Here is a 14,350-nt window from a genome sequence, read left to right as displayed (position 1 = left end):
TCTTGTTTTAAATCTCGCAAGCGGAGTCCCAAATAGAAATGTAGGAATGTGCTGTCACTCAGTAGTTGAGGTGGGTTTAAAGTATTCAGAATGAATCAATGATAGATACTAGAAGTTAATGACAGAAGTCAGGAAGGAAGGGACATTGCGCAGCAGCACTAGGAAATTTATTTGTTATTATTTTGGTAGTAGATTTTATTTTGTAAAAGAAAAAGGGTAAAGTCAACGTGAATTGCCACAGTTTTATCTGTGTTTTCTGGTGTTTATTGACTATCCACCAATTTCATTTTTTTCGTATTGGGGGTGTTTTATTGGGTTTTAAAACCAAAAATCAGAAGCCTTAATTCTAATGTATTCCTGGAAGCACTGCTATAATAATTATAAGCTCCATAAGTCATTTTTTGGGAGGAATAACCTTTATGAGGTGTCACTGGGCAGCAGCAGCAGCGCTCTCTCCTGTCTAAGGCAGGTTTTATTTCCATTGTGCTGTTGTTCAATTACACCAGATTTCGCCAAAATTGGAATTAGTGCAAAACACCAATATACAGGTATTTGCCTTGTTTCCGTACCTCTGTTGTCTTCATATTCTACAGATTTGTGTAACACACTTTCCTTGTAACATATACAAATAATGATAAAGATTATGTTGTTTTTTTTGTTTTTTTTTACAAAATTGTTTTAATACATTTTAAAACTGGTACACAAGATATTATTTTTTTAAGTCCAACTTTCCTGTATTCACAGAAAAATCCAAATTAATGAAAGAAAGTGTTTTGTTCATATACATTTGTGTAGGGACAAAAAAATACAACATCATTAATGAACATCATTATAAACTACCGACATTCATGTGTAAAGTAAGAACATAAATCACATAATGTAGTGGCAATCACATAACATACTTCACATAACCTATACATATACATTACCTTAAATATCCGCCATTTCAATGTGGCAGCATTCAGTTGGCAGAATTTTTTGGTATATTTTGCCTGCGCAAAATCCTTGTCAGACTAGTGAATAGTTCATGAATGTACGGCAGATCATTATCTGTGTTTAGCATGTTGCTTTGCATATGTAAACATCACTCATTAAATGTAAATGAGGTGGCGGTGCTATTCCATCCACTAAATCCTTGTTTTCTACGTGGCGATGGGAATAGCACAGGACAGGGATAGAACTGCACATGATAATCATGTTTTGCGTACGGTAAACACTTTGTAAATTAGGCACTAAATATCAGACGGGGAGCTCAACAGCCGTGACAATAACACTCAATTCAATAAATTAAAAGTATCAAATCATTTACTATATTACTATTGGTGATAAAAGTCAATTTAATACATTAAAAAAAAATAAAATAAATTGACATTTATTAACAATGACAGTAACAGTAAATTCAATAAAAATTGTAAAATTAAATCATTAGCATTTATTCATGTTGTCAGTGACGACAACAAACTATTCAATAAATTGTGAACAAAAAAAACTGTGTAGAAACCGTTGCGTCAGCCTCTCATTAGTGTTCATTCGCAGTACGTGCAAAAATATATTCCTATATTATTATGTGAGTTCCTACATAATACTGCACTCCTGCCTGCCTGCATGCTGCTTAATATGAAGAAACCAATTTGGGAACCTCTGCTGTATAAGGCTTCTGTAAATCAAGTGCTTGGCAGCTGTTCAGTTGATTGCAGGCCACATATAAGGTTTCATTGGAGAGATGCTCCGGGCTGCATTAAAGAGGTTGTCAGGCCTTGCTTTTGGCACCCTTGTTTTAGATGTACACAGTGCATCAAAAAGCTCTGCACTCTCTTTAAAAAATAACTTTTTAAAATCAACCTTTAATGACCTTGACAGGAATTATAGTGAACATTTTTGATAAATACTACTGAACAGACATTTGATATCCCAGGCAAAATGTTTATAGACCTGCTATTTGTTTTTTTGTTTCCATACAATTAACTGTAACAGTGAAGCCATTATTTTTAAGATGATCTTTTCAGTAGGATTTTTCCAAAATGTATTATTATTATAATTAATGTCATATTAAATTGTGAACCAACAATGAGAGCTGCATTGGCCTATGCACTTCCACAGGGTTGGGGAGAAATGCGGGCTAGTTTGCCTCATCGTGCTTCAGCAACTACTGCTGGTGAGGCACCCAACAAGGCAAAGCTTCAATATATGAGGTTGTTTTTGATCTCCATGTGAAAAAGACATGATATTAGAAATAGAGGTAGACCATTGATCTTCTTTCCCCCTAATCAGTCAGTGAGTTACTGCACTTGAATTAGACATTTCAAATAGGATAGAAGACACACATGAAATTGACAAATAATTATTTGAATTAAATAAAAAAATAAAAATAAGAACAATGTGGAAGAAATGAAACTGCCAAAAAGAATGTCTACATGCTAATCAACCAGACTTAAGGATGATTACAGATGTAGGCAAAATATTCAGGCTTGGGTTTTTTTTTTTTTGATGTTTTGGAAGACTTTCAAGTTTTTCAGACTATTAAATTAAATTAAACTAATTTAGTCCAAATCAACTGGAGCTGCTGGACATGATTAATAGCAAAGCCCCTACAATGTGACCTTGTATAGCCCCCACCAGCCCCCCCCCGCCCAGTTTCAAATATTTGGAAATAATCAATACTTACAGCTATGGCATGTGGCTCCAGTGTAACCAGTATTTGTACAGTTACAAAAGAATGTATTCCAGGACTGAGAACATTTGCCACCATGTTCACAATAGTTTGGAGAGCATCTGAAAAGATCCAGAGTGTTTTTAAAGTCAATACAGATAACATTACGGAATTTTCACTTTTAAAAATAATGTATGACCTGAAAAATAACATTCAATCTCGTACACAATCTCTCATACAGGACAGATAAGTACAGTTCCATTACACATACATATTTATACAATATACATATTTATACAATATACATATTTCTATATATATATATATATATATATATATATATATATATATATATATATATATATATATATATATATATATACACACACACACACACACACACACACACACACACACACACACACACACAGGTAGTGGACAACTAAAATGGAAACACCTGGGTAAATAAGGGAAATCAAGTATATTGGAAGCAACGGCTTCCACACAGGGTGGCTCATGCTTTAATTAAGCAAATAACATCCCACCATGCTTAGAGTCATGTATAAAAATGCTGGACAGGCCTGGTTGCCTATAATTATGGCTAGCATGTCTGCAAGAGGAGACCTCAGTCACTTTGAAAGAGGGGTGATTGTTGGGGCGTGTTTGGCAGAAGCTTCAGTGACCAAGACAGCTCAATTTGCTGATGTTTCACGGCAATGGTGTCTAAGGTAATGTCGACATTGAAAAGAGGGAAAGACATCATCAGCAAAGGGCAACAGTGGGCGGAAATGCATACTCCTGGATCGTGATATCCGTTCATTAATTCGAAGTGAAAGGCAAAACAGGCGAGCAACTGCAGATCAATTGACTGCAAATTTCAACCTGGGGCGCGAGGCCTTGGAGCAGTGGAGAAATGTGATATGGTCAGATGAATCATCCTTCACCATGTTCTCGACTAATGGACGAGTGCACATGTGGCGCCAACCTAAAGAACTCTTTAAACAGCCCTGAGTGCTTGGTTCCAACAGTGAAGGGTTCTGGTGGTTCCGTAATGTTGTGGGGCACATTTTCCTGGCATGGTTTGGGTGCACTCGTTCCCTTAGAAGGCAAGGTCAATGCTAATCACTACTTAATGGTACTGAGTGATCATCTTCACCCCATGTTGCATCATTTCTTTACTGTTGGGGTGTGTGTGTGTGTGTGTGTGTGTCTTCCAGGATGATAATGCCCCCATCCACAGAGCATGTATGGTCGCTCAGTGGTTTGATGAGCATGACACTGACGTTATCCATATGTCATGGCCTTCTCAGTTACCAGATCTGAACCCAATTGAGCATTTATGGTATATTCTGTAATTACGCCTAAGACAGCGTTTTCCACCTCCATCAACCAGGCGTGAGTTGATTGACTTTCTTGTGGAAGAATGGTGCCGCATCTCTCCTGCAGAATTCCAGAGACTGGTAGACTCTATGCCACGGCGCATACAGCTCGTACTGGCTGCACGTGATGGCCCAACGCCCCATTAAGTGGCTTTAAGTTGGTGTTTCCATTTTTTGTCCACTACCTGTGTGTGTGTGTATATATATATATATATATATATATATATATATATATATATATATATATATATATATATATATATATATACATACCTGTAGAAAACTAGTCAATGTGATACATGCTGTTTCCCCAATTCCTCATGTTCCTGGTTTATAATGTAACCAACACAAATAGAAGTTGTACATATCCACAGTCCAAAATATGCATATCTTCTGTACTTTTTTTCAACAAATGATCAATTTTAGCAAAGCAGTCACATACTTGAGAAAAATAATTGTGTGAGGTCTGTTGATAGGTCTTTGCTGGCACCACTGTAAATTCCAGCATCATCTGCATATAGATGAATTTTAACATTTCTACAAATGGCATTTATGGAAATTGTAATAAAAAAGGGCCTATTGATCCTTGTGAGATTCTACTGTAGATGCACAACTGCAAACATTCACTGGATGATTTAGACACAACATTGTTTTTCGCCCAATTTATTAAATCACCCCCAACCAGCTTTTAAAATAATAAGCAATGATCAGAACTAAATTGAAAACGTTGTTAAGGTAAATGAAGGTCAATACAGATCGACCCTAACTTCTAAGCAACTAATTATGTCATTGGTAATCAAGAGATGTACGTTTAAAACAAATAATATATAATATGTGTGATTGATCAACATATCTTTCCATTCTAGAGTGAATTGATCTAAGTTGTACGTCACATGATCATATACTGCAGTTAATCACCATTTACTGTAAACAGAAATAGAAATGTGGCTGTAGAATGCGACAAATTCATTATGTACAGAAGGTGATATGCTATTTTCATAAAAAATGTACTTAATTTTTTTCCCCCAGCTTACCGGTACTTGCCCACAGATCTGATTATGATAGCCAGTGTTTAATAGAACTTGTCCAAGTTACCATAGCCAGTGTGGGGCATTCAAAACACAAAGTCAACAGTTTTGTATTTATAATCTCCACTAAATTCAACCCATAAATCACTTTTCATACCAGCGACCACTGAACAAATTGTGCATAACTAATATGACCACAGATAGGAAAGTCAAACAAACTAACACTGTACTGAGCTGCTTTGAGAAAATAAACTGAAACGTATTTACATCAGACAGGACATTTCCTGGTGGCCTGACACAGTAACCAGGTCTCTGTTAAAAAAAATAAATAAATTGTTATCCACCAAGACATAATTTATGAACACAGCCTTCCTGGGTAAGAACCAGTCTGTGTTGAACAGTGCTTAGGCTGGATGATGAGTAAGATGCCATAAGGTGAGTTAGATATTCACCGGGTGCTTATCAAAACTAGGATGCCTATGGGTCAAACAGTACTGATATATACAGTATTTCATTCACATAAGAAATCGCACAGCCATAGGCACTGTGAGACATGCCCTCCTTCAAATCCCAAGCTTATTACACTTGGATATTGCAATAACATGTAGTAAAAAGAGAATAACAAATCAAGGGTGAAGCAAAAAAATGCAACACACAGCATGAGAAAACAAAACCCTGTTATCAGTCAAGGCAACACTCTGGAGCCAAAAAAGTGGTAGCAGTACCAATGCCGGGTCTCCCACTGAACCTGTTAATCATAAACAGTGCTAATAGCAGAAGCCCAATCAAGGTGATGGAACAAAAGGTGGAGCCCTTGCTGTGCTGCAGTGCCAGAAAAGGCACTCACAGCAGACAATAAAACAACAGCTAGAAGTCTGTAGTGCTCCACAGGTGAGGTGACACAGGCATAAATAATAAAGATGACACAGGCCTGCACCGGTGCACCCATCACATCTTCTTGTCGGGAGATAGTGCTAACAACATGACCTCAATCAAGAAGACATGCTGGGAGACAGACCCCTAACCAGGTTGAAGTTAGTGACAAAAAGAAAGTCACAGCTGGCCTTGAAACAGCAGCTAGAAACTCACAGTAGCAGGCACTCCAAGAGGACAATATTAGCTACAGGCAAACAGTTTGAGTCTGAGAAAGCAAAGATGCACAGCAGTAGGTACTAATGGGAGGTGATGTTTAGGTCAAAATAATAAATAATAATTAACAGTAAAACTATGATGAAGAAAAGGGGAGGTAAGAAAGAAATATTGAACATTTTAACTACGCATTTAAAAAATAGTCAGTGCTTTCACAAAGAACAATGAAGCCGATCATGGTTTTGGTTCTTGGTCAATAGTACTGGCACTTTGAGAAAGATGAATACAGATGCTTTTTTGACCTACTTGCGATTCACAGATTTACTTCAAATGTAATAGGAAGCAAGTACCTAACTTTAATTCTACAGAATTTAATCGGAAATCAGAACATCGATTCTACTCCTATTGTGAGAACATCGAAAACGGACAAGTGGCTTGTGCGACCTTGACCTGGAGGTTAAAAGTCAAAGGTTTCCTACAATCATGCATATGTCCTAGTCTACTTGTGTGACAATGACTTCCATGACCTATTTAGTTTGTGTGAAAGACAGGCAGATGGACAGACAGATGGATGGAAAGTATCAATTTAGTATACTGCATCCTGCTTTGCGGGCTTCACATATATTTCTTTACTCTGTAGCTATTGTGGACAATTTAATATTGTGAACATGCTCTAAATTCCGTTGATATTTGCTTGCTGTGTATTTCATTATATATTTGTTTAATGCCCATTTTTTTTCTTTTTCATTACCATACAGTTATACATGTAACCATATTTGTCATTAATATATTAACAATGACAAATAATTAACAGTAAAAACAAAATCAGTATGCAAAAACATAAGATAATGGGCAAACCATGATGTTGATTCAACTAGTGCAACCATTGCAGTGACACTATCTTAGACTACTGTCAGCACTCAGATATCTGTTACCCAGATATACGTCAGTCGCCTTTTACCGCCCTTGTGTTAAGAATAAAATCAATCCCCATTATATAAATACGTAACAAATTAATGCACTTATCCATCACACACGATTTCCAACTCTCATTATTTTTTTGATATAAAGCCCAATCGACTTCGTCATCCATCACAGCCCGCACTTTTAAAAAAATGTTTTACTTTATTTTATCGCTTGTCAAATCGGTCTGTCTTGATTGTGCAGTTACACGGCGCTTCCTCCAATTTCACATAACAAAAATGCAGCAAAAACAAAGCGAACGAGACATGCTACGTGATGTAGAAAAGTTAATCAGTTTTAGATACTGTGATGCATTTTTAAAAAAAATCTGTGATCTTTATTTGCTTTTGCACATTTTAATTTGCAAGTGAACTGTGACATTAGGGCCTTATCAAGCACTATATTCTGGAATTTTGAAGACTGACTTGGATTCTGTTTTAATTCTTGAAACTGGGTTGTTGTTTTTATAATCTTATGCTTAATTGCATTGCCTTTTACATTTTATGCAGTTCTGTGCATGGGTAACATTTTTATTTCATTTTGCTGTTGGGTTGTTAATGGAAAATCTTACATACTGCTAAATACATACCAGATTTAAAAGTATTGTAGCATGGAGTTAAAGAATTTGACAGACAACAGCTGCAGTTCAAAGCAGCAGGAAACCGCTGTATTTTTTTTTTTTTGCTTTTAGTGAACAATGGCTCTCATTCCTCTTCTCTCACTTGCACATTTAACTTCTTCTACAATGACTCTCATTCCTCTCCTCTCACTTGCACAATTAACCTCTTCTCTCAACTCTCTCTCAAATCACCTGCTGCCAGGTCCAAGGTTGCCAGATCTCTGTGAGAAAAAAAGGACTTGAAAAACTGGACTTGAAAAAGAAGCCCAAAAGAAGCCCAACCACCACTGTGCGTCATTTCCGGTCACATGACGTCATAAATCACCTAGCAACCATTCTTTACAGAGACGGCAGCCATGTCGGTGGGCTCATGTGTGAATTTTACCAATACACATCATTGAACAATGTTGGAAACGGCAGCATTTTCTCACTATTTTAGAAAATTAGATCTAAGAAAAGATATAGTGAAAAGATACATATAATTGGTAATAAAGATCCGTGTGCTATTTCTGAGCAAAGATGGAGCCAGTACGTGCAATTATTGCCAAGTGTTTGTTTTCCGGATATAACAAATTATGTGATTAGTACACCTAGCCCATACACCCTCGAAGATTTGAGATGCTACAAAGGACTGGAATTATGTAACCAGTTTATCTGTGGATAGGTTAGAGAGGTGAAGACGTGCATCATAAATGACCTTTGTGTCATTAAAACTTTTACCAATGTTTTTTTTAATTTTTATTATTATCTTATTTGTGATACCATTTTACATTTACACAAAAATTAAGAAGACCCAAACACTATAATAAAACAAATAGCAAGTTTACAAATGTTTCTTTTCCCTTTGGCTAAGACATGAAACAAATTTTTATTTTTATACATATATATATATATATATATATATATATACACACACACACACACACACACACACACACACACACACACACACACACACATACACAAACACACACACACACATTGAGTGTACAGAACATTAGGAACACCTGCTCTTTCCATGAAATAGACTGACGAGGTGAATCCAGGTGAAAGCTATGATCCCTTATTGATGTAACCTGTTAAATCCACTTCAATCAGTGTAGATGAAGGGGAGGCAGGTTAAAGAAGGATTTTGAAGCCTTGACACAACAGAGACATGGATTGTGTATGTGTGCCATTCAGAAGGTAAATGGACACGACAAAAGATTTAAGTGCCTTTGAACAGGGTATGGTGGTAATTGTATAACCCTCAGCAACCTATAAAATGAAACATTTTCTCGTCCATGCCTACTGCAAGAGCCAATGCCTACACAAGTGTTCACCATTTTTTCATAAAAGCAAACTAAACTATTTTTAAGGTCTGAAACCGCTTTAACTGAACCAGAGATACGGCTTGCCTGCCCACCAGCTCGAGACACGTGATAAGGATCACGTGACTTAAAACATCACTCGAAAACTCTCTATAACACATTATTCAACTTGTCTATGGCTTTACAAAACACACTGGGATCAGTGTGGCATGCAGGATGCGCCCTATAGTCTGGAGGTCTCAGGTTCCACTCCAGCCTATGTCACAGCCGACCGTGAAAATTTAAAAAATGTAAAAGAAAATAAATAAATTGCTAGGCAATATGTGACAACTTTCATAAAAATATTGGTATGCTGAAAGTAAAATAGTATAGCAGTAATAGTAAAACTGTAATAGTTTGACCCGGGCATACTTGCAGTGTACTACTTTTTTAATAAGGGAGATAAATGAGAAAAATAAAAGAAAAAGGTGCAGCACATTTAAATTATAGGCTACATTCTAGTCTATGTAGAAAATGTAAAATTGCTTAATATTGCGTATCAACGACACAAGGCAATGATGCAATGTACACAGTGCAATTGTCAATTAGTCCACCTGAACAGGATCATCTCACAGGATCAACTTACGCTGCAATCAGGATCTTGTTTAGTCCGATTTAGTGGATGATCCACCCGTGGTGATTATCGTCTGGTACGATGCAATCGGGATTAACAAGTGTACTAACTTTAGTGGAAGCAAGTCAACTAAACCTGCTAATCCACTAGTTAGACGCATCAAGTGGACTAAATTTGGTACGCTGCAATCGACCCCCTATGTCTTACAGAGAAAACGAAAACATAGTAGATAATGTGTTTTGCTTTTGTATACAAGAATGATATTTAATTCAACAGACTTTTTCAGTGTTAACCATTTTCAACATAAGCGACCAAGCATGAAAATAGTGAAAAGCAGCAATTGTAAGCAACTCCATGGAAACAGAAGCCCAATACAGTGGTTTTAAAGCAGAATTGGTAACCCTGGTCAGGTCCTGCTACTCTCCTTCAGACTGTCATCTCCCCACACATCCCCAAGTCTCTCCCCCATCCTCACTCATTGGTCCAACACTCCCTATCCCTGACTGGTCATGTCAAACCTGCTCCCACCCCCCCTCAGTGACACACTCACACACATGCAGTCTCAGCTCTCAGTGACACAAGCACCAATACACACAGAGAACACTAACAGATCTGAACAAGAATAACACAGTTTACAAACACACATTATTTACAGAGTACTCCCATCCCCTTCATGTCCATAATCAGGTCGATTCCCACATTGTCTTGCAAATCAGCTGCACCCCGCTACAGTATGTACTGTATTACAGTCCACATGTCATCTCTTTTGGCAAGTGACATTTTCAGAAATCGTTCTGAATTAAAATACTTCTTCTGTTGAAAATATATTACTGTATCAACAAAACCAATAAAGTACATTTAAATTGAAGCCTACTTATTTTAAAACACAGTCCTTTCAGATGTGTATTTTTTATATTGTATCTTTTTTGTGTTCCCTGAAAAATGGACAAGGGTTGGAACGAGCCTTAATGAAATAATCAGATCTGTGTCACACTCGTTTAACCGTCACTGAAGTCAACATTTTATAGGGTCGGATATGTGAGTGCTGACTGTATTAAGGCTTACCAAGTTGTAACACTAATTGACTTGATCCAAAATCCATGTCATGCTGTCTTAAAAGAAAATAAAACACAGTCATACCTGTCTGTAATACCACACAAGTCTATGTGCAAGTCACTGAAATTCCCTGTGATTCTTTGTTGCACCTGGATGAGATTCACATCCTGCTTGTCTATAGATATAAGTCTCATGCATCCTTGAAAAACATTGAAGGGATTATTGCATCCTTGATTACTGATGATTTCAGGACAACCTGTAATAAAACAACAAAGAGAATGTGAATGAACTGTGGTGCCTACAAAAGCTTTTGGAGTGGTAACACTCGGGGTAGCTGTGGCAATGGCTGCACTGACCTGGGAGCAGAGCAGGTGAGTGAATAGTCAAGAGAAGATCACAAGTTTAATCTTATTACTTAAGCCTAAGCTGCACTACAGTGTCCCAATAATTTGCACTTCACTGAATATAACATGTGGGAAATAATGTGAATACAACAGTTGACATTTTTGGTTTACTAGCATGCATTTTATTATGGACAGACTTTTGTTTTAAAACAGCGTATCTGACCAGCGTAGCTTGACCTTTTCATTTTTTTTTTTTTTTTTTTTACATGTATACACTGTATGAACTTTTAAGTTATGAAAACATTTGTTGTTACATGTACTAGTATTAAAAACCTCTTAGCTTACAAGCCATTATTTAACAATTAGGTATTGCTCATATTCTGTAAAGGAATAATGCTTACCACCAAAATAATATTGTCCTCCAGAAAAAATATAAAATGGCGAGCTGGCATGAGCTGCTGCAGAGGCATCATTGTCCAAAGTTACGCTGAAACGATTCCTTCTAGCACTAAGTTCAATAGAATGCCACTGTCCATCATTCAGCGTGGTTCCTGTAAGCACAAATATTTTAAGTACTGTAGAAGTAACGACATAAACCACAGCAAAGGTATTACACCAGGAAAATGAGATAAAAAAAATATTGTATACAACACTTGTCTGAGTACACAATACTGTCTTGGGATGCTTATGCATGGTTCCAACTACCTTGTAATCCTAAAACACAGCAATGCTCTTCATAATTCAATTTTAGCTTGCAGAAACATGTTTGCTTCCCTGTTTTTGTACATATTTATTGCCTGTTATATTTGTTATTAGAGAAAAGACCCCACTGGTTTTGTGGGTTTTTCAATAGCGAGCTTCATGAAACTAATCACCATCAGTGACAGTTCTTGGTCTGTATTCTTCTTGCATTTTCTTTATTTGTTATTGAAGTTAAATGCATTTGCATACTACTGTATATTCTTTTTTTGGAGTAAAACAAATCTGCTGTTACACTGTATGTGCAACAGCTCTTATAATAGTAAATGATGTTGAATATTATGGCATAAAGTTTCTTGGGATAAATCCACACATATAATAACAGTGCTTTATATGCAGAGTCACTTACAAAGTGACCTTGATTTAACATCTCATCCGCAGGATGGAGCACAAAGAGGTTAAGTGACTTGCTCAGGGTCACACAGTGAGTCAGAGGTGCGATTTGAACTGGTGACCTTCTGGTTACAAGCCCCAAAGACCATACTGCCAACTATATAATCAACAATGTGATGTGCACATGTGGACTTCAGCAGCACCCCTATGGGGTTTTTATTACACCATTGTGTTCCCCACAAATTGTTCTGTGCACCAAACAGCATATAAACCAAGCTACTTTATGCCCACCATACGTAACTGCAACTAACCTTTAGAATGCATTTTAATTATGGTGTGCTATCCACATACTGAAACAGCTTTTCAAAAGCATCAAATGGGATAGCAAAAAATTGCCATGTAAATAACTGATGGCATTTGGCATTTTTATGCAGCATTATCATTAGGTATTGTTATTCAGTATTTATTTAAAAGCCGCAATAAGGATACTGGTGTCATCATTTATTGTTTCTTTATTAATTTCTGAAAAGTTGCATTTGCCCTTGCTTCAGAACTTGGCTTTGATGTAAGTTTTTATAAAAATGAATTATAACAAGATCATTTTCAAAATTAGTTACACATGTATCTGGTGCCAGTAATCTGGCAGTTACTAATGGAACTTGTTCTCACAGCATCCAAGATGCAGTGATGGAAACCAGGGCTTAGTCTTTTGGTCTCAGTGGGTATTTTTACTGTATATCACTGATATCTATAAATAGAAAAGGGCATAATGCCTTTACAGGACAAATCCACACTCTTCATCTTACTACGTCCACAACAGGACGTCCACAACGTAAGCATTTTCTTTTTACTCAAGAGTTAAAATAACTCTTCATTCAGGTTTTATTTGTTTCTTTTGTGATCAGTAACATTCAATAGTATGCCTATTATGAATTGTAAGTGCACATTATTGAGTCAATATAGCAAACATTTTTGCTATCCATATCACAATAAGACAATGTACTATTTACAGTAACAACATTTTCCCTTCGTAGTAAAGTTTGATAAATGATAATTAACACTGTGCTCAATGGTTCTATTTGGTTTTTGTAATTGCCACTGGAAAATGAAAACAGTGTGGTGTTTATCATCACTGCCGTTTCAAACAAACAACAACAACAAAAACATTACTGAAGGGCATTTTAATTTCCCACCTAATTATGCTATTAAATATTTTTCTTGTTATATTTTTCCTATTAACTGCAGGACTTTGACAAAAATAAAAGTACTGAAATATATAAAATGATCCACATAATTCACAGCCCTTAAGGAATGTACTTCAAAACATAATCCCATTAGCAAACCTGAACAACAGACCAATACTATTAGTTTATATCCATAAATCCCATAAAAATATTGTATTACAAATGTCTTGAAATAATGAAATGCATCTTATTATTTTTTTATACCAAAAATGTAGGCAAATAAGAAGTACTGATATTTGCTTTATTGTACATACATTGGTCAACTTGCAAACAAGGCCCACAAGTTCTGTTTAATGCAATGTTACAAAGGGAATAAATGTAGAAGTGTGTTGGTGGTTTTCACACTCTTGGTTCTAAACTTCAGCTTCAGCTCAACTACAGCTTAATTCAGTTATTTGATCAATACACAACTATTAGGACTGTAGTCAACTATAGCCCCTTTCACACTGGCACACCTACCCGGGTCATGGCTACCCAGGTCACAATCCTGTGTAGTGTGAAACCAAGTACCTGGGTTGGACCAGGTTAACCCGGGTCCCAGCGACCCACCTCAGGATCACGCTCTGACCCAGGTTGAGCAACACAAAATGCTTGAGGGCAGTTTGTCACCCCACACAATAACAAACAGCCACACCTGCGTGAAAGTTTCACTTCTGCAAGGAACATTTCTATTTATTCTATTTATCCAAATTTGTGTTGCTTGAGACACACCATGCCAGATTACGGCAGGGATGAAGAAAAATTTGCTCTATGCGTCAGTAACAAGCTGCTTCCAGGGCACTGATACGCACATTGTGTACTTGCATCTGTCACCCAGGTCAACCCTGTTTTATCAAAAGCAGCGGGAAATCGATTACCTGACCCGCATGACACCTGGTAGATCATGCCATTGTGAAAGGGGCTTATGATTTACCCAAGTATTCTTACAACATAGTTAAATGTACTACTCTGTATTTCAATGCA

The 14,350-nt window shown here is 36.7% G+C and overlaps 1 protein-coding gene across 1 annotated transcript in view; it reads right to left on the bottom strand.

Annotated features, from left to right (window-relative positions):
- The window catches only part of LOC121301989 (contactin-associated protein-like 5), a 130,015-nt gene that overhangs the window by 45,456 nt on the left and 70,209 nt on the right, over positions 1-14,350 (bottom strand). Inside the window, exons 9-11 of the mRNA XM_041231754.1 lie at positions 11,453-11,602; positions 10,792-10,963; positions 2,666-2,772 (exon numbers count right to left, since the gene is read on the bottom strand). Of these exons, the coding sequence (XP_041087688.1) occupies positions 2,666-2,772; positions 10,792-10,963; positions 11,453-11,602 (429 nt within the window). The remainder of the gene's footprint in view (positions 1-2,665; positions 2,773-10,791; positions 10,964-11,452; positions 11,603-14,350) is intronic.

This window comes from Polyodon spathula, chromosome 2, assembly GCF_017654505.1.
Source record: "Polyodon spathula isolate WHYD16114869_AA chromosome 2, ASM1765450v1, whole genome shotgun sequence".
Classification (NCBI taxonomy): domain Eukaryota; kingdom Metazoa; phylum Chordata; class Actinopteri; order Acipenseriformes; family Polyodontidae; genus Polyodon; species Polyodon spathula.
This window is presented reverse-complemented; position numbering and strand designations above follow the sequence as displayed.